The 21303-nt window shown below is 42.4% G+C and overlaps 1 protein-coding gene across 3 annotated transcripts in view; it reads left to right on the top strand.

Moving 5' to 3' along the window:
• LOC125960263 (zinc finger C4H2 domain-containing protein) overlaps positions 1-19352 on the top strand; it is a 36056-nt gene extending 16704 nt beyond the window's left edge. For 2 of the 3 annotated variants that reach the window (XM_049704657.1, XM_049704656.1), the window contains exons 2-5: positions 12259-12430; positions 14016-14188; positions 15074-15236; positions 17892-19352. In XM_049704657.1, the coding sequence (XP_049560614.1) occupies positions 12259-12430; positions 14016-14188; positions 15074-15236; positions 17892-18005 (622 nt within the window). In that variant the 3' untranslated portion in view covers positions 18006-19352. The remainder of the gene's footprint in view (positions 1-12258; positions 12431-14015; positions 14189-15073; positions 15237-17891) is intronic. The other variant, XM_049704658.1, reaches the window with a different exon arrangement.
• The last annotated feature ends 1951 nt before the right edge of the window (positions 19353-21303 follow it).

The raw sequence follows: 21303 nt of genomic DNA, 5'->3' as shown, positions 1-21303 counted from the left end.
ATTGAACACTTGGAAGTGATGTTATAGAAAGCACTTAAGCAGTGGTTGGCAAAGGGACGATAGATGCCTTTGAAGGTCCCTCCCAGCCTGGAGAGTCACATGTGCTCAGGTCCTACCCACATTGGTCTGTGAGTCCCACTGGCTGTATGTGAATCACTTGTCTGCCGTCTGTGCCAAGGGCTTGGCTTCACTGAAAATGCCCAAATACATACAGAGAGCTCCAGATAAAATTCTATTTAACCCCCAGAGATCAGGGATGGGGCATGGGGGTGGGCAGAGCAGCAATAACTAGTCAAAGCTCTTAATCAGATCTTGATGGTGGTAAGATAGAGCTGCTGGGTGAGTCAGGCAGAGGTTGTTTAAGAGAGAAATGAGACCAGCTCAGGGTGCATTCTGTTACAGGTCTCCAGTTGGGGCATCCCCTAAGCTTCCCCATTGTTCCTCCTTTCTGAGTACAAGCACAGATAACAGGTGCCCTCATGCACTACTGGTGGGAGTGTGAAATGGTGTAGCCATCTTGCACAGCAAATTGGCACTGCTTACATGAAATAAGAATACACGTTACCTGTGCGCCAGATTTCCCACTCCTGGGATATAGCCCCCTAAATTTACTCAGACAGGTACAAGAAAATTCATCAAAGTATTGTTTGTGGAGGGGGGATATAGAAACAAAGTGAGAGTTTATCCTTGGAAGGGTGGACAGGTAATATGTGGTGGATGACCACACTTAGAAGCAAGGAATCCTGTATCTTAACATCAGAGTGCCATGTGAAAACTATATGTTATCATTAGTCTATACCGTGTGTGTGCGTGTGTGTGTGTGTGTGTGTGTGTGCGCACGCACGCGTGTGCCCAGGCACACGTGTATTAGTCAGCTTATTCTGCCACAAAGCAATAACACATTCTGGGTGGCTTAAATAGCAGACATTTATTTTCTCACAATTCTGGAGGCTAGAGATTCACGATATAGATACCAGAAATTTTGATTTCTGGTAAGGGCTCTCTTCCTGTCTTGTAGATGGCTGCTTCCTCCCCGTGTCCTCATTTGGCCATTCCTCTGGTCTTGTGTGGAGACAGAAAGAGCTCATGCGTCCCTTCCTCTACTTATAAGGACGTCAATACAACCAGATTAAGGCTCTACTGTGATGACCTCATTTAACCTTACACCTCCCTAAAATTCTCTCTCCAAATATTTTGGAGATTAACCTTATACCTCCCTGAAAGTTCTCTCAAAGTACTTTGCGGGTTAGGGCTTGAACATATGTATATTAGGGGACTCAATGCATTCCATAACATTCCTCCCTATGCCTCCCACCAAATGCATGTCTTTCTCACATGCAAAATTCATTCATCCCTTCCCAACAGCCCCAAATGTCTTAATGTGCTCCAGAACCTATGTCCAGTCAAAAGTCTCATCTAAATATCACCTAATTTAGGTTTGGATGAGACGTGAGTTATGATTCATCCAAAGGGCGAAATTCCCCTCCAGCTGTGAAACCAGACAAATGATCTGCTTCCCAAGTATAGTAATAGGACAAGCATAGGATAGGCATTCCCTTTTGAAAAGGGAGAAACCAGAAAGAAGAGAGGGATGATAGATCCCAAGAAAGTGCAAAACTTAGCAAGGCAAATTTCATTAGATTTTTCAGACTGGAGAATAATCTTTGGCTGGATGCTTTGGGCAGTATCACCCCCACCCTCACAGCCCTTTGCTGTTGCCTTTCTCCTGAGGCACTAGTCAGGGGAAGCCTGTCCTACTGAAACTGAGGAGGCAACAGCCTTGCCCCCAGGGCCTGTTAGGTCTAGACCCAATGGTGGGAATGGCAGCCCTGATGATCTCTTAATCACCTTTGGTGTCATTCTTTCCTTTACTTGAAGGATGAAGCATGTTTGCAGCTAAGTAACTCTATTGTCCTGCCTTGTAGATTCCAAAAACTTTCCTTTATTTCATCCTCCCTCTGCTCCCCTTGGTCCATGCTGACAGTGCCTGTGCTTGTATAATCCCATCTCTGTTCCTGACTTCTGCTGAGATACCTAATTAAAATAATGAGTAATCTCCTCAAGGAGTGGTTTTCTAGCCACATCCTTGGTGTTCTCTCCAGAAGATGCTTTATATTTTTTGCAATATGGATAGAACGAGAATTTTTCAAATCTTCAAGTTCTGGTTCATCTTGCTTAATGATTCTGCTGATTTCTCTCTCTCCTCTTGCATTTTACTATAAGCAGCTGAGCTTCACATTCACCACTTTGCGTAAAAATCTCCTCAGCTAGATATCTAATTTCATTGCTCACAGGCTCTACCTTCCACAGAAGACTAGAACAAAATTCAGCCAAATTCTTTGCCACTTTATAATAAGGATCACCTTTTCTCCAGTTTCTAATGACACGTTCCTCTTTTCTCTTTGAGACCTCACCAGGAGCATCGTTAATGTCCATGTTTCTACCAACAGTCACTTCAATGCAATATAGGCTTTTTCTAGCATGCGCCTGAAACCTCTCCCAGCCTCTACTCCTCATCTAGTTCCAAATACACTTCCACATTTTTAGGTTTTTATTAAAGTAGTACCCCACTTCATGGTACCAAAATCTGTGTTAATCTGCTCAGTCTTCCACAACAAAATACCACAGACTGGGTGGCTTAAACAACAGACATTTCTTTTCTCACAGTTCTGGAGGCTAGAAGTCCATGGTCAAAGTGCAAGAAAATTTGCTTTCTTGTGAGAGCTCTCTTCCTGGCTTATAGTCAGCTGCCTTCTTGCTATGTCTTCACATGGCCTTTCCTCTGTGCATGTAGAGACAGAGAGGAGGCAACCTCTGGTGTGTCTTCTTCTTCTTCAAAGGGCACCAGTCCAATTGGATTAGGGTCCCACATTTATGACCTCATTTAACCTTAATTACCTCTCTAAAGGCCCCCCTCTAAACACACTCACATTGGGGATTAGGGCTTCAACATATGAATTTTGGAGGGACATGATTCAGTCCATAATGCTCACACTCTCTAGATCTCTCTCTCTCTCTCTCTCTCACACACACACACACACACACACACACACTCTCTTTCCCTCTCCCTCTCCTCCTTCCTCTCCTTTTCTCTCCTTAATATACATCAATAATTTACCATTTAGAAGAGCACATGCAACACAATAAATAGGCATTAAGTAGTTTTGAATGGTTGCCTATGTGGGGCGTAAATGGTGTAGGAAATGGGGATAAAAGGGAAGGAAGGCATAAGGAAGGAAGGAAGAGGAATTACACAACAGAGAGGCCTTATCTACAGAGAAAAAAGAGGGTGAAATTTAAAAATATTTGAAATAATGGCTGAAGACTCTCCAGATTCGTCAAGAGATATACGCCAAGTGATTCAGAGAGGATAGACTCATAGAAATCCACACCAAGACACATCATGGTTAATGTCTGAAAACTAGGGACAAAGAATGCCTTAAACAAGTCAAAGAGAAATTACACCTTACCTATAGGTGAAAATAGTTTGAATGACAGTGAATTTCTCATCAGAAAATATAGAGGCCAGAAGGAAGTGGCACAAGATTTTTCAAGTCCTGAAAGAAGAGAACTATCAACCGCAAATACTACATGTAGCAAAAATATCCATCAAGAATGAGGAATAAATTAAGACATTCTCAGATGAAGAAAACTAAGGGAATCTGTCACCAGCAGATCTACCCTAAAATAATAATAGCTAAAGGAATCTTTCCTAAAAGAAGACAACATGGAATATCAGGAAGGAAGAAAAACCAAGAGAAAGAGTAAAAATATAATTAAAATACATTACATTTTCCTTCTCCTGTTTAGTTTTCTAAATCATTTCTGATGGTGGAAGCAGTAATATGGTTCTCTACAAACATAACTCTTATGTAGGAGAAATATTTCAGATAGTTATATTATAAATGGTGGAGGGTAAAGGGGGCAAAAAGGGAGGTAATGTTTCTACTCTTCACTCACCCTAATAAAAAGATGACACAGAAGACTATGATAAATTATGAAATATAATACCTAGAGCAACCACTGAAAAAACTATAGAAAGAGATACACTTAAAAACAGTATAGGTAAAATGTAATTCCAAAACACATTCAATTAAAGATAGGAAGGCAGCAAAAAGGAAACAGAGAATCGAATAAGAGAGAGATCAAATAGTAAACAAAAATTAAATGATACACTTAAGTTCTAACTTATCAATAAGTACACCGGATATAAATGGCCTAAATATTGCAATCCAAATACTGGTCAGCCAAGATGATTAAAAAATATGACCCGTCTATGTGCTGTCTACAAGAATCTCACTTCAAATATAAAGATATAGGTATGTTGAAATAATGAAAGAAGATATACCATGGAAACATTAATCCAAGGAAAGCAGGAATGGATATATTAATATCAGATAAAGTAGACTTCAGAGCAAAGAAAATTACTAGGTACAGAGAGGTACATTAGATAATGACAAAAGTGTCAGTCTGCCAAGAAGACCTAGCAGTCCTAAATGGGTATACACCAACAACAGAACTGTAAAATATGAGAGGCAAATCTGACAGAACCAAAGGAAGAAATAGACAAAGCCACAATTATAGCTGGGGTCTTTAACATACGTCTATCATTTGATGGAACTAGACAGAAAATCAGCAAGGGTATAGAGCTCCACAACACCATCAATGACAGGATCTAATTAACATTTATAGAACATTCCACCCAACAACAGGATACACATACTTTTCAAGTGTCCATGGAACATATACCAATATAGATAGGCCATATTCTGGGATACAAAAAAAAATTCTTAACAAATTTAAAAGACAGGAAATACAGTGTGTTCTCTGGCATTAATAAAGTCAAACTAGAAATCAAGAAGTCAGAAAAAATACCAGGAAAAAGATAATAATAAAAAAAATCTAAAATAACGCATGTTTCAAAGATGAAGTCTCAAGTGAAATAAAAATACATTGAACTGAGTGAAAATGAAACATATCAAAATGAAAAATGAACATATCAAAATGGGATGATGCAGAAGCAGTGGTGAAAGGGAAATTTTTAGCACCAATGTTTACTTTAGAACAGAGGAAATGCCTCTAATTAATAATCTAAGCTCCTACCTCAAGAAACTAGAAAAGAAGAGCAAAATAACACCGAGGCAAGCAGAAAACAGGAAATAATACAGATAAGAGCAGATACTGATGATTAAAAACAGAAAGAAAAGTAGGGAAATCAATGAAACAGAAAGCTTAATGTTTGAAAAAATACATAAAATTGAAAAACCTCTAGCAACCCTAACCAAGAAAAAAGAGAGAAGACACAAATTACAGACATCAGGAATGAAACAGAAAATGTCACTACCAACCCCACAGACTTCAAAAGAATAGCAAAGGAATACTATGAACAATTCTACTCGTGTAAATTAAACAAGTTACATGAAATGGACCGATTCTCAAAAAACACTACCACAACTCACCTGATATAAAATAGATAATTTGAATAACCCTGAAACTATTTAGAAAATTAAATTTGTAAAGTAACAACCCCCAAAACCAGAACCTCCATGCCCATTTGGTTTCACTGGAGAATTCTAACAAATGGTTAAAGAGAATTAACCCTATTTCTTAACAGTCTCTCCAAAAAGCAGAAGTGGAAAGAACACATCTCCATTTATTTTATGAAGCCCTTAATACCCTGAAACAATTTCAGGCAAAGACAATACAAGAAAATTATAAATTAATATCCTTCATGATTGTAGATGTAAAAATCGTTATCAAAGTATTAGCAAATAGAATTCGGCAATATATTAAAAAAGAATTGACACCATGACCAAGAGGGGTTTATTCCAGAGATGCAAGGTTAGTTTGTTATTCAAAAATCAATCAATATTATTTATCATATCAAAAGGCTAAAGAAGAGAAATCGCATGACTATGTCAATTGATACAGATAAAGCACTTGACAAAAGTCAGCACATATTTATGATAAAATCTCTTTTAAAAACTAGGAATGGGGGTGGGGGGACTTTCTCAACTTGATAAAGTACATCTACAAATACCCTTCAGCTAGCTAACAATACACTTACTTGTCAAAGAATGAATGCTGTCCTACGTAGATCACGAGCAAGGCAAGGATGTCCACTCTCAGCACCGCTAGTCCATATAGCACTAGAGGTTTTAGGCAGGACAATTAGGCAGGAAAGTAAATAAAAGGCGTACAAGATGGAAAGGAAGAAATAAAACTGTTTTCGTTTGCAGATAACATGATTTGTCTATGTAGGGAATCCTGATAAGTCAAAAACAAAACAAAAAACCAAAAAACTCCTACATCTAATACGTGAGTCAGCAAGATTGCAGAATGTAAGATCAGCATTAAAAACAAATAGCAAATATGCATGTGGAAACTATAATTACAAAACATGAAACCACTTACAAGCACTCAGAAACATGAAATACCTAAGTGAAACAAAGATTTAACAAAAGATGCATAGGACTTTTATGCTGAAAACTACAAAATGCTAATAAAACAAATCAAAGGAGATCTAAATAGAGAGAGACACTGTATCCAGGGTTTGGAAGATGAGTCAATATAGTAAAGATGCCAATCCTCCCAAACTGACGTACAAATTTAATAAAATTCCCATCAAAATGCCAGAAAGATTTTTGGTAGATATAGACAAAATTATTCTAAAATTTATATGGCAAGGCAAAAGAACTAGAATGGCCAAAAGTATTTTGAGATATAAAAATAAATGGGAGAAATCACTCTTCCTGATTTCAAAGCTTATTATATAGCTACAGCGATTAAGATTGTGTGATACTGGGCTTCCCTGGTGGCGCAGTGGTTGAGAGTCCGCCTGCCGATGCAGGAGACACGGGTTCGTGCCTCGGTCCGGGAAGATCCCACATGCCGCGGAGCGACTAGGCCCGTGAGCCATGGCCGCTGAGCCTGCGCATCCCGCAACGGGAGAGGCCACAACAGTGAGAGGCCCGCGTACCACAAAAAAAAAAAAAAAAAAAAAAAAAAGATTGTGTGATACTGACAAAGGGACAGACACATAGGTAATTGGAACAAAATTGAGAATCCAGAAATTGACCCACACAGTATGGCCAACTGATTTTTGACAGAGGTGCAAAAGTAATCCGACAAAGGAAGGACAGTCTTTATAGCAAACGGTACTGAAGCAATTGCATATCCATAAGCAAAAAAAAAAAAAGAATCTCAACCTAAACCTCAAACTCTGTACCAAAGTTAACTCAGAGTGGATTGTAGACATAAATGTAACTATAAAACTTTCTGAAGATAACATAGGAGAAAATTTGCAGACCCTAGAGCTTAGTGAAGACTCTTAGACATGACACCAGAGCATTATCCATAATATATATATATATATATTATGAAGTCCTATATATATATATATATATATATATATATATATATATATATATAGGACTTCATCAAAAAAACAGTTTTAAGTGTTCTGCTAAGGACCTGGTTAAGAGGATGAAAAGGCAAGCTAATAAATGGGAGAAAATATTTGCAAACCTCATATCTGACAAAGCACTCATATCTAGGACACATAAAGAGTTCTCAATACTCAGCCCTGAGTAAACAAACAGTCCAATGGGCCAAAGACATGCACAGACATTTTTTGGAAAAGGACATACAGATGGCAAATAAGTACATGAGAAGATGTTCAGTATCACTAGCCACTAGGGAAATGCAAATTAAGATCACTTTGAGGTATCACCATATACCTTTTAAAACAGTTCAAGCAAAATGGCTGGCTGCATAGAGGAACTAGATCACTCATATATTGTTGGCGGGCATGTGAAACGGTACAGCCGCTCTGGGAAACAGTTTGGCAGTTTCTCAAAAAACTAAGCATGGGGCTTCCCTGGTGGCGCAGTAGTTGGGAGTCCGCCTGCCGATGCAGCGGACGCGGGTTCGTGCCCCGGTCCGGGAGGATCCCGCATGCCGCGGGGCGGCTGGGCCCGTGAGTCATGGCCACTGGGCCTGCGCGTCCGGAGCCTGTGCTCCGCGGCGGGAGAGGCCACAGCAGTGAGAGGCCCGCGTACCGAAAAAAAACAAAACAAACAAAAAAAAAACACTAAGCATGCAATTACCACACAAACCAGCAATTGCAGTCTTGGTCATTTATCCTAGAGAAATGAAAACTTACGGTCACACTAAAACTCGTAGTTGCATATTCATAGCAGCTTTATTCATAATCGCCAAAAACTGGAATCAGTCCAGATGTCCTTCAGTGGACATTGTTTAGACTTGTCAGTGCATGGTGATAATAAAGAGCAGACCAACTTTAATTGGTTCTTTTTTTTTTTTATTTCTCTGCACACAATGCACCTCTTTATTTTCCGCACCTGAGGTGGACTGCTCTCACTGCCCGGCCCTTGGTAAACCACTGCTGAGAGGTAACAGTGGTACCGTCAAAGGCTGCAGTGACACCGCTGTCCCTCCACTAAAGCATGGGCCGGGCTCCCCGCCAGCCCCTGAGAAACTGACTTTAGAAATAGCAGTAAATAGAGGCTATTTCTGAACTCCATCTTCATGACCCTGCTTCTTTCTCATAACGAGGAGTCTTAGCCCTTCTGCCCCTTAGTCAGGGTCCCTAGTCCTTGCCATTTCTTGCCACAGTGGACAATAGGAAAAGGCTCCAAAACACCTTGGATTGTGGCCTCCCTGGCCCTCATACCCAAAGGATAAAGCTGCCATTTTGCTGGTGACAGCCTTACTCCTGAAGAAGAGGAAATACCACGGTGCTTTTGAGGAAGCCTTTGTGCCTTTGATTTTCCAGTTCCAGGCAGCACTTTAACTGTGACCCCACCAGGTGAAAACCTTTGGTTTATTTTGACTTAATCTGGGATTGCAGTGTCCCCTGCCCGACAACATGGGGTTGTCTATAAGCAGAATTGGACATGGATGGAGGAGGGAGGATTAGATAAAAGGCACTCATCCAAGCAGGGAAAGATGTACTATGTTGATTTCTATGAAGTGTCAGTGAGAGAGACCTCTCACCCCTGATTTCATTTAGTAGTAGTCGCTAGCATCTTAACTGAATTGATCACAAATTAGGAAGTCTTGGGCCAGCCCTATAAAATGCCATTATTCATACTGACATTACGAGGTGACTTATGTTAATGATTATTATTATAGTCTTAATAAGTGGTAATATACCTTGCTACTCATGCTAGTACATGTGCACACATGCATATGCACACACACACACACACACACATTATACACACATCCTACCCATTGTAGGCTCTTTATAACAAAATTTAAACCACTGTGGTAAAGGAGATAACCATAGCAGAAGAGTTGGGCAGTGTGGGGAGGGATAGGTACTATCATTTGTTGACTGCTCACCACGTGCCACATACTCTGCTTGGGGACTTTACTTGTCTTAGCTCATTTAGCCCTCAGCAAAGAACCTGTAAGGTAAGTGCTATTATCATTCCTGTGTTACTGATGAAGAGACCAGGGCTGAGAGAAGTGAAAAGAGATAATCCGATTATGTCACTCCTGCTGCTTAAAGTTCTACAATGATTCCCCCTTCTCCTGAAGATAAAAGTACTCGCTCCTCATCTCACTCTCCAGGTTGTGTTCTGGCAACTTCCCTAGTTTCATCTCAGACAACTCCCACCACACACACACACACACACGCACACGCACACGCGCACGCGCACGCGCGCGCACACGCACACACACACACCCCACTTGCAGTAGGTGTTCCAGCCACACTGACCTTTTTTCAGTTCCTCTAATGTGCCACATTCTTTTCTGTTCTAGGGCCATTGCAAATAGTATTCTCTCTGCCTGGACTGCTCTCCTCTATGTCTACCTGCTACCCACCATCTACCTCCGACCCATTCTCCAGGTCTTAGCTTAGATGTCACATTCTCAGTTTCTCAGGGGAGCTTCCTGTGACAGCCCCCTTGACTACAGTGTCCCTCAGACTATGTTAGAACCCTTTGGTGTGTCCTTCCATTGCATTCTGCATTTCAACCATATTACTTATCACTTAGTTTTACATGTGTTCAGGGTCTATTTTCCTCATTAGATGAAGATTCCTGTCCACAGGCTGTCCTGTTCTCTGCTCTATCTCTAGCACCTAGTACAGTGGCTGGCACATGATAAATGTTCCATAAGTATTTGTTGAATGAATGTATCTTCAAGCCTTCTATAATTGGTGCATAATCGGTGCTCAATGAATATAATTAAACTATAAATATAGTTGTTATTCTTATTGTCCAAGGGCAAATAGCTAGTCAGGGGCAGAACCAGGAATCATACCCACGTCTGAATCTAAAGCCCATGTTCCTTTCAAATTATGGCTCTGCCTGCAGAAATGGGTTCTAGGCCTAGCAGTGCCACAAACTGGCTGTATGAGTCAGGGTGAGACACTATATCACTCTGAATCTCAGTTTTCCCATCTGTAAATTGGGGTAGGGCTAGGTGAAGTTTAGACTGCACTGTATGCAATCTAGAGGAAGAGAATAGAAGTCTAGATGGGAGGGGGCTCTAAGTAGTGGATTAACTGACCAGTACAAATCACTATCATCCCTCTGCAAGGCAGGTGAACAGGTATACCGAGAACCCTCAATATGTTTACGCCCCTTAGTCTGGGTAACCCCAGTCAGGCAGTGTGGAGTAGTGGGTGGTGTTAGAGAGCCCTGGGTTCAAATCACAACATCCCATTTACTGCAACTTACCGTCCTGAACTCCCAATTTCCTTCTTTACAGATGGGATAATAACACCCATCCCTTTAACCTTTTCTAAGGTAAAAGCAATATAATAACTTGAAAAGAAAATTTTGAATATTGAAAGAAAAATTTCGCCTGTCATCCTACCCACCTTACATAATTCTTTCTGTGGTTCTGTGCCATTGAGGGCCACCTCTTGAGGCAGGAGCCACAGGCAATGCTGAAGAAAGGAGAGAGAATGAACACAGAAGCAGGCTGAGGTCAGAGGCCAGAGGCCAGGGTGTGGAGCAAGAGTAACCATGGGATGGGCTGGGGCAGAGGAGAAAGCCAGCTACTGAGGCAGAATAAAGGAGATGCCTAATCTGAGTAATGGATGATGGCTAGACAGAACCTGAGAACCAGAGAGTAGAGAGTGAGTGGGAGGGCATCAGTGTGCCCTAGAGGGGCTTCCTTCCAAAGTTTTGTGGCTCTTTCACTTAGGCAGGCTTCAGTGGTCTCAAAGATCCTTGAAACTGTACTCTTGCCAATTCCTTTTGTTTAGTCACATGCACGTGTATTTTGAAATTGCAATCCTAGTGTATATACCTTTTCATGGAGTATCTTCAACATTTTCCATGTCACAAGTCTTCATAATGATGCCTTTTAGTGGCTGCCAAATATTCCAATTTTGCCCATAGACCAGAAAGCATATCCCTGTGTATTAACTTTTTGCTTCCTTGACTTATTTCCTTAGAATAAATTGCTAGGTGTGGGATTACTGAGCCAGAGGGTATGCAATTGGGATTTAACAACCAGAAATAGGTTTTATGCTTTCTAGGAAAAGAAATGAGCTGCAGTTCTTCCCATCTCCTGCCTCTTCTGGAACTGATGAGGGGACCCTATAGAGCTGTGTGGTCCAATATGAGAGCCATTATCCCCATGTGGCTGTTTAAACTTAATTTTAATCAACTGAGTAAAATTAAATAAAATTCAAAATTCAGTTCCTCGGTTGCACTAGCCATATTTTGAATGCTCAGTAGCTTCATGTGCCTAGTGGCTACTGTATTAGAAAGCATAGATACAGAAAATTTCCATCATTGTAGAAAATTTATTGGATAGTGCTGCTCTAGAGTTTCTCAAGAGGTCATGGTTGGCATCTTGGGTGGGAGTTATTTGTGATGTGGGACTTTCCTGTGCATTGAGAGGCTGTTTAGCATTTCTGGCCCATATCCACTAAATGCCAGTAGTGCTCTCCCTTGAATAAATCTAACAGCTAAAACCTGCCCCATGTTTTCAAATGCTCCATCAAGGAACAAAATCATCCCCATTCAAGACCCACTGAGCTTTTAGCTTAGAAGAAAGAATCTCCTGCCTTTGTGGGGACGGCTTCAGGCTGCCTCTGCCTGAAGAGAGGGAAGCTTAGAAAGATGGCTTAACAAGATAGCCCTGGCTCAGAGCCTAACTCTGTACTCCATTTCTCTAACTCTGTACTCCATTTCCCTAACTCTGTACTCCATTTCCCTTTTCCTGCCTTCTCCTGCTGGTCTGTTTCCTCCTTTGGGGGAATGGCAGGAACAAGACCCTGCAGATGGAAAAGATCAAGACCCGTTTGAAGGCTGAGTTTGAGGCCCTTGAATCAGAGGAGAGGCACCTGAAGGAATACAAGCAGGAGATGGACCTCCTGCTACAGGAGAAAATGGCCCATGTGGAGGAACTCCGACTGATCCACGCTGATATCAATGTGGTATGTGGCTGGCTGCCTGAAGCCTATTTCTGGGCCCTTTGAGGAGGAATAGGCAGTGGTGAGTGCTGTGGACTCTCCTTGAGATATGGCTGTGGCCGATTTGGGGGAGTAGGCATCAGGCTATGGTGAAATGGAAGAATCCAGGAGTTCTGAGATCCAGCCCTGGCTCTGTCACTGATCGACTGTATATCACTGGACAAGTTCCTTCTTCTCTCGGGGCCTCATTTTCCTTTTCTGTACCATGAGAGGAATTCAGTCACCTCTGAGGTCTCACTCAGCACTGATGTGCTCTCATTCTGGGAGTCTAGAAGTTGAGAGCTAGCCTTGGGGAAAAGCAGAGCAGGCAGGTGCCTTGGGGATCTAACTTAAATTTAGGGCTCCAAAGCTTCCAACTAAGCCAAACAAACCATCTCTGCCAGCCTACCCAACTGGGGCTCCCTCATTACAGTCTCTCTTTTGGAGACCCTTGGAATGTGGGGAATGAACTGCCTGCTATGGTGATAAGCCCCCCACTTTATAGAGTTATTAAAGCAGAGTCTGAATGATCACCTGTCTGGGCTGCAGTATTGGTGATTCCTTCACCAGGAGGGAGGTTGGAGGTGCTGACCTGTAAGGCCCTTTCCAACCCTTAGAGCCTATGATAATGAGAATTTTTTTTTAAATCACGTTTGAAGGAGCTAAGTTTCTATTCTTGGGAGACTCATTTCTGTGGCAATATCTACTTCCTGATATTGCCAGGCCTAGGGTCTTAAAGGAAATATGAATGCAATTTGGACAGTAGTTACCTGGGATTGTCTGTGTCACAAGATCACAGGATATCAGGGTCTCATGAGGAGTTGGCAGTTCTGCTGCCAGCTAACTAAGGATAGAGAAATAAACAAGGTATTAGTCACAGAGGGGCTGAAAATCTGGGCCAGTGGATCTCCAACTTGAACATGCCTCATGAGTCACCTAGAGGGCCTGTTAAAACACAGATTGTTGGACTTCACCGCAGAATTTCTGATTGCTTATATCTGGGGTGGTGCCTGAGAATTTACATTCCTAATGAGTTCCCAGTTGACGCTGATGCTGCTGATCTGGTAACTGCATTTTGGGAACCACTGATCTAGGAGAAAAGCCACTGGTCTGGGAGGCAGAAGCCCTGAGTCTTTATGTAGTCTTTGCTCCTAGGAAGCATTTCTCTGAGGAAGTTACTTCTCTCTGAGTCTCAATTCTCTGATCTGTAAAATGGTGGTGGGGTGCACTACATGAACTCTAAGGGCCATTCCAGCTCTAAGATGCTATATTTGAATAATAACTACCACTAATTGAGCCTTTACTCTGTGTTAGCCCCTGTACTGAGCGCTTATATGAATTCAATCGTTGAATCTTCACCAAGATTATATGAGGTAGGTATGAATGTTACCACCATTATACAGATGAAAAAACTGAGGCTTGACAAGAGTCACATAGAATACATAGTGGGTTGAGGACTTGATCACAGATTGGTTTGGCTCTGGAGCCTGTGCTATTATCCACTCAGCTGTACAGCCTCGCTGAGAATCTTGGAGTCTTTTCTCTGTGCTTGCCTCACTCTGTGTTCCAGATGGAAAACACCATCAAACAGTCTGAGAATGACCTAAACAAGCTGCTAGAGTCTACCCGGCGGCTACATGATGAGTATAAGCCGCTGAAGGAACATGTGGATGCCCTGCGCATGACTCTGGGCCTGCAGAGGCTCCCTGACCTATGTGAAGAGGAGGAGAAGCTCTCCTTGGAGTAAGCTGCCTGCCTCCTGTCCCTGCAACATACACCACAGACACACACACACACACACACACACACACACACACGTATATATACACACACGTATATATACACACATAAAGCCTGGTCTGAAAGTCAGGGTACCCAGTCCTAGCCCCAGGCCTGTCAGTGGCCGACTCATTGCATGACCTTGGGTAAGTCTCTGTGTTGGGCTGTTAGATGATTAGACTAGAATTACTAGATGGCTTTTAAAGTTCCTTGTGCAATTTTGACAATACAAGACTATGTCTATGACTCTTTGTGTGTGTATGTGTCTGTGACTCTTAAGAGGTCACTTTCCAAGTCAAGGTCTAGAAGGGGTGTCCAGAAACCTTGAACACACAGAAGGGTGAGCTTTCATGGCCTCCAGGGGCTAGCCTGGAACTTTATCTTAAGACCCAGAGTTAAGAACTAGGCTTACTTTACAGAGACACAGAGCTCATTTCAGTAGAAGGAATACAAGGGAACATACTTCCTTAAGGTAGAGCAGGCTGCCTGTGGAAGTGGTGAGCTTCTTATTCCTAGAGGTATGCCAGCAGAGGCCTGAGAACACTTAATAGGAATACTGCAAAGGAACATGGGATGGAGGGCAGACAAATGCCCTTTGAGGACTTGGCTAGCTTTGGGATTTTTTAAATTTTTCTGGGCCTGTCAGAGCCAAGGAGCAGGAGGAGTACCCTTCCCAACACACAGTGGGCCTGGTACCCAGGGAAAAGAGCCTTGGGCTGGAGAGGGTGCAGGAACTTCCTACAGTGAGCCACAGCCTAACCCCCTTCGTTCTGTAGCATGGAGTCCTTAAGAGGGGCAAGGTTCTCCTTGCTTTCAGAATGATCCAGCTAATGTCTCTCATCTCCAAAGTTACTTTGAGAAGCAGAAAGCAGAGTGGCAGACGGAGCCTCAGGAGCCCCCAATCCCTGAATCCTTGGCCGCTGCAGCCGCTGCCGCCCAACAACTCCAAGTGGCTAGGAAGCAGGACACTCGGCAGACAGCCACCTTCAGGCAGCAGCCCCCACCTATGAAGGTGAGTGAGCTGGGTATGGACTGTGGAGGAAGCAAGGTATCCTCAAGCCGCCCCATGGAAGGTTGGGTCTGGGGCTTTGGCCTTACTTATTTGGGGTCTTCCTAAAACAGCCTTCGCTTGGGACACAGAGGAAGGGGTGGTGTGTATGTGTGCTATAGTAGAGCCACTGGTCTTGTTGCCTCATATTCCCAGAGAGGTTAGAATGCAGGGAGATTGGCAGGCTCTGCTAAAGTATAATTTTCAGAAAGTTAGAAACGTGACTCGGACAAATATATAGTGAATGTGTGTCATTAACAAGGGAGCCAGCAGCATCACAAAGCTGGTTCCAGAAGCATTAGAGGAACGGATAATTATATAGTCAAGAAAAGAAAGGAATGCCAAAATAAGTTTGCAATGTTAAATCCAGAACTGGTTAATGTCCTACAGGAAAATAATGTCCTACAGGTTAATGTCCTACAGGAAAATAAAACTGTAATCTTTAGGATTACCTTTTTCTTTGTAACAAAAATAATTTGCATCTCTACTGGGCAAAAGCCATTTGTGCCTTATCAACATTAAGTCACAGCATCTGGGCCCTGATCAATAGTAAATAGTCAAATAGTATACTATTTAATGGAAAAGTATTTATAGCCAGTGGAACAGAATAGAGAGCCCAGAAATAAACCCACTCACCTACGTTCAATTAATCTTCGACAAAGGAGGCAAGAATATACAGTGGAGACAAGAAAGTCTCTTCAGCAAGTGGTATTGGGAAAGCTGGACAGCTGCATGTAAATCAATGAAGTTAGAACACTCCCTCACACCATACTCAAAAGTAAGCTCAAAACAGCTTAAAGACTTAAATGTAAGACATGATACCATACAACTCCTAGAAGAGAACACAGGCAAAACATTCTCTGACATAAATTGTACCAGTGTTTTCTTAGGTCAGTCTCCCAAGGCAATAGAAATAAAAGCAAAAGTAAACAAATGGGACCTATTCAAATTTATAAGCTTTTGCACAGCAAAGGAAACCATAAACAAAAATGAAAAGCCAGCCTAAGGAATGGGAGGAAATATTTGCAAATGATGCGACCAACAGGGACTTAGTTCCCAAAATATAAACACAGCTCATACAACTCAATAACACAAAAACAAACAATCCCATCAAAGAATGGGCAGAGGACCTCAATAGACATTTCTCCAAAGAAGACATACAGATGGCCAATAGGCACATGAACAGATGCTCAGCATCACTAATTGTTGGAGAAATGCAAATCAAAACTACAATGAGGTATCACCTCACACCGGTCAGAATGGCCATCATTAAAAATTCTACAAATAACAAATGCTGGAGAGGGTGTGGAGAAAAGGGAACCCTCCTACACTGTTGGCAGGAATGTAAATTGGTGCAGCCACTACGGAGAACAGTATGGAAGTTACCATATGATCCTGCAATCCCACTCCTAGGCACATATCCAAGGGAAAACTCTAATTCAAAAAGGTACATGCACCCCAATGTTCATAGCAGTACTATTTACAATAGCCAAGACATGGAAGCAACCTAAATGTCCATCGACAGATGAACGGATAAAGATGATGTGGTACATATATACAATGGAATACTACTCAGCCATTAAAAAGAATGAAATAATGCCATTTGCAGCAACATGCATGGACCTAGAGATTATCATACTAAGTGAAGTAAGTCAGACCGAGAAAGACAAATACCATATGATATCATCTATATGTGAAATATAAAATATGATACAAATGAACTTATTTACAAAACAGAAACAGACTCACAGACATAGAAAACAAACTTATGGTTACCAAAGGGGAAAGGGGGTGGGACAGGGGTAAATTAGGCTTTTGGGATTAGCAGATACAGACTACTATGTATAAAATAGATAAACAACAGGGTCCTACTGTATAGCACAGGGAACTATATTCAATATCCTGTAATAAACCATAACAGAAAAGAATATCTATCTATCTATCTATCTATCTATCTATCTATCTTCTATATCATTTTGCTGTATACCAGAAGCTAACACAACATTTTAAATCAACTATACTTCAATTTTTTAAATAAGTAGTAAATAGTCAAACAAAGAGACATTCTCCTAGGGCAAAGGTCAGCAAACCAGAACCCATAGGCCAAGTGTGACCTGCTCCCTGTTTTTGTAAATAAAGTTTTATTGGCCCCCACACATGCCTGCTTGTTTATGTATTGTCTATAGCTTCTTTTATGTAAGGCAGTTAGAGCTGAGTAGTTGCAACTAAAATCATATGACCTGAAAAGAAAGTCCAAAATATTTACTATCTTGGCCTTTACAGAAAAAGTTTATTGATACCTGTCCTAGAGAATTAAATAATCCTTGAGTGAGCCTGTTAGACCATGCTCCAGTATAATGCTTAATGAATATGCAATTCACATTTTGCCTTATTGCCAAATTTTGGATATTTTCCTCAGTACCCCTCTTTGACTCTCACTCCCTTATATCCTTTGCATCCCTTACATCCAGCACAGATCTTGCTACTTGGGACTCACTGCTTGGGTCTTGCTCCTTCCTGTTGGGAAATCGCAATTGCTTGTGGGGGCCCCTGGGAAAGATGAGCCATGGCCTAGAAGAATCTGACCACTAACTTGCTTTGTCTTGTGCCCCCCACCAGGCCTGCTTGTCATGTCACCAACAAATTCACCGGAATGCACCTATATGCCCTCTGTGCAAAGCCAAGAGTCGGTCCAGGAACCCCAAAAAGCCAAAACGGAAGCAGGATGAATGAAAAGAGGGAGAACACTTAGAGCTCTGCTGCTCATAACCCCTCCCCTTGGCCAGAGTGATTGATGTCTCCATGTGAAACAACCCTTCCCCACCTCTACAAAGTCTCCTATTTAATGTGATGGAAGCACAACCCCTCTCTCACTTTGCTCTTATTTCTTTTTGCTCTTGGAGTTTCTGGTTTAGGAAGAGATGTGGTTCAGGTGCTAATGACAGTTGTGTCTAAAGATCCCTTCTCTCTCACCCACATTTCAACCCCTGCCCTTGTTTGGAGCTAAGGGAAGGGCGGAAGTCCCAGATGTGATTCTCTGTCTCTTGTGCCTGAGGCCTGGGGCCTAAGGCCTGAGGGCCTGGGGAGACCCATATCTTGTTTCAGGTGAAGGCTCCAGTGTGCCCCCTCCCTGTACCTTTGCCTTAGGCTCTGAAGGGACAACAGTCTTCTTGCTGGACTTTTCAATAGGCTTGGTGCATTTATCTGCCCCACCCGCAACCTCATCTCATCCTCAAGGCCCGGAGGTAGCTTGGACAAGCTCTCCTTTTTCATATTCATTTGGGAGGCCTGGCTGTTATTATTGAGCTCACCACCCCACCACCTGGCAGTTTCCCAGATATATTAAAGTTCTCAGGTACCAGGCTATGTGTCTGGGGATCCTAAAATCTGTGGGCTTTTCTCCCATAATAAACCCTAGCTTTTGAAAATCAGTAGCAGATGTTCCCCACAGTGAAATCAGGGAGCCAGACCCACTCCACAAGTCCTGCCTAACTCGTTGCCTAAGTCATTGGTCTGAGGGTTCTGCTATCGGGGCTGCCTTAGGCTGGAGAGGCCCCAGGCTGACATTTGTGTCGACTTTTGTTCAAAACCATTACTCTGGCACTTACTCAAATGGTATATCTTAGAGGTCAGAGTAGTGGGTTGAGATTCAAGTGAATGCCAATCACTTTACACATGCAGGTAGGTGGGATTTCTACTCCAGTCTCTCTTCTCTAAGGCAGCCTCAGCTCAGGTCAGCTTTTGGCCACCCCTTTTTCTGTGGATTGTGTAGGTGGATTTCCCTCTCAAAAGAAAAGGCACCAGGCTCCCCAAGCCCTACAGCTCTTCCCTCCTCCAAAGCCACATCTCTAGTCAAGTCACTCTCAAACTTAAGGGACAGGGATTGGGGCTGGCTGACTGAAAAAGTGTTAGCTCCTGGCTGGGGAGGGGGGATATTTTTCCTTCCTTTCTTAGCTGTAGTTTTAAGTTGCCACAGCGTCTGTGTGTTCATAATATATAAAAGGTTCCTCTTCTCTTTGAAAGTAAGAGCGTTATGTCTGTACAAATCCTTTTAAATAAACATTTGTTCATTGGAGTAAATGCTGACTCAGTGCCTACAAGTACCAGGTAACAGAAAAGATGTAATGCCCTTTCCCCTTCTGGGTAGCTCTTCTTTACTCTTATTCACTCCACCCTACAAGAGAGAAAACCAGGCACACCACCGCATAATAATTTACCCTATTTTTATAATAATTTCCATGTACTCAGTGCCTACTCTGTGTCAAGTCTCTATGTAAGATGCTTTATATAGATGATTGTATTTGGTTTTCAAAACAACCTTTCAAGCTAAGTATTCTTATTGCCATTTTCCAAAAATGTAAACTGAAGCTCAGAGAAGTTAAATAACTTGTGCAGAGTTAAACAGACAGATAGTAAGAGAAGTATCAGGATTTGAACACAGATTTGTCTGGTACCAGAGTCCATTTTTTTTCCTACTTTTTCTCCATGATCACTTTTTTAAGCTTTTCTCCCATTTGGGATGGCTTGATCACAGGAGTAGGTGAAATAACTCTGAACTAGAAATCAGGGACTAGGAATTCAGTGACTGATGCAGGAATGTAAAGGCCTGTTCCCCTATGAGGATACAATAGGGAACAACTCCAAAGGGTCATCCCAGCTTCAGAGCTCCCCATGGGTGGACTGTGGTTTCCGTTAAGACTGAGTTGCAGTTCAATAGCTCCCTCTGTCCAATCCTGCCTCCTTCTCTTCCCTTTTCTTCTACAAGTGTTGATCCCAAGGGCACCCTAATTAATATCCTGAACATTAAACTGTCCCAATGCTTTCCAGAAACACAACAGTTGACAGAAACTTCTCTGTGCTTCAGTGTCCTCATCTGGGAAAATAACAGTACCTACTTCTGGCACTGTTGTGAGCAATGCCAGGCATATAGTAAGCACTCAATGCCAGGCATGTAGTAAGTACTTCTACCCCTTGTGCCTCTGGCACCAGGTAGATTGGATGAGCGGTCAAAAGAAACACTATTTGTCTTAGCTGACATTACTCTACCACCCCAGATTTTGTTCAGCTACAAGTCTGCTTTTAAGGTGGCCTAGACTCACTCTGGGCAAAGGGAGGACACTCAGCTGTGTAACTTGGAGTACACCTTAACCTGTATAGCTCTCAGCAGGTCCCCGTAAAGTATAGGAGAAGTGGTCATTGCTTTGCATCTTTGGCACACTGGAGGTCAGATCTGTCAATTCAGTTGCAGCACAACTAGCCAGGTCAGCTGTTTCCCAGGGAACACCTCTGAATGGGAAGGGAACAATCAAATGTTGAGTACCTATACCTGCCAGCCACTGGGTGGGGTGCTACCATCTCATTTAATTTTTCTGGTTCAGCTATCTGTTGTGAAACAAACCACCCAAAAACTTAGTGGCTTAAAACAGCCACCATTTGTTTGCTCGTGATTCTGCAATTTGAGCAGGACTTGCTGGGAATGGCTTATTTCTATTCCATGTGGTGTTGCCTCAGACAGCTTGGCTGGGGCTGAAGGACCCAAGATGTGTGCTCTCTCATATCTGATACCTCAGCTGTGGTGGCTGAAACAGCTGTGGGCTGGCTGGGCCTCCCACCTCCCTTTGTAGTATTTTACTCTCCAGGGCCTTTCTTTCTCCATTGGGCCTCTCTCTCCAAGTAGAATAGTGAGACATTTTTTTTTATGTGGCAGCAGTCTTCCCAGAGGGTGAAAACAAAAGCTGCAAGGCCTTTTGTGGCATAAGACCAGATGTCATACAGCAAAACTGCTGCTGTACTCTATTGGTCAAAGCAAGTCACAGAGCCAGCCCAGATTTAAGGAGTGGGGAAAAGAGACTCCGCCTCTTGATGGGAGGAGCTGCATGTATGCCAGAGATGGGGACAATTCTTGGTCGTATTTGCAGACAACCTACCACATCATCCAACAGAAACCTTACAAGGAAGGCATTATGCGTGTCCATTTTTACAGATGATAAAACTGAGGTTCAAAAAGGGTAAAATAGTTGCCTAACAAAGC

This window comes from Orcinus orca, chromosome X (assembly GCF_937001465.1).
Source record: "Orcinus orca chromosome X, mOrcOrc1.1, whole genome shotgun sequence".
NCBI classification, from domain to species: Eukaryota; Metazoa; Chordata; class Mammalia; order Artiodactyla; family Delphinidae; genus Orcinus; species Orcinus orca.
This window is presented reverse-complemented; position numbering and strand designations above follow the sequence as displayed.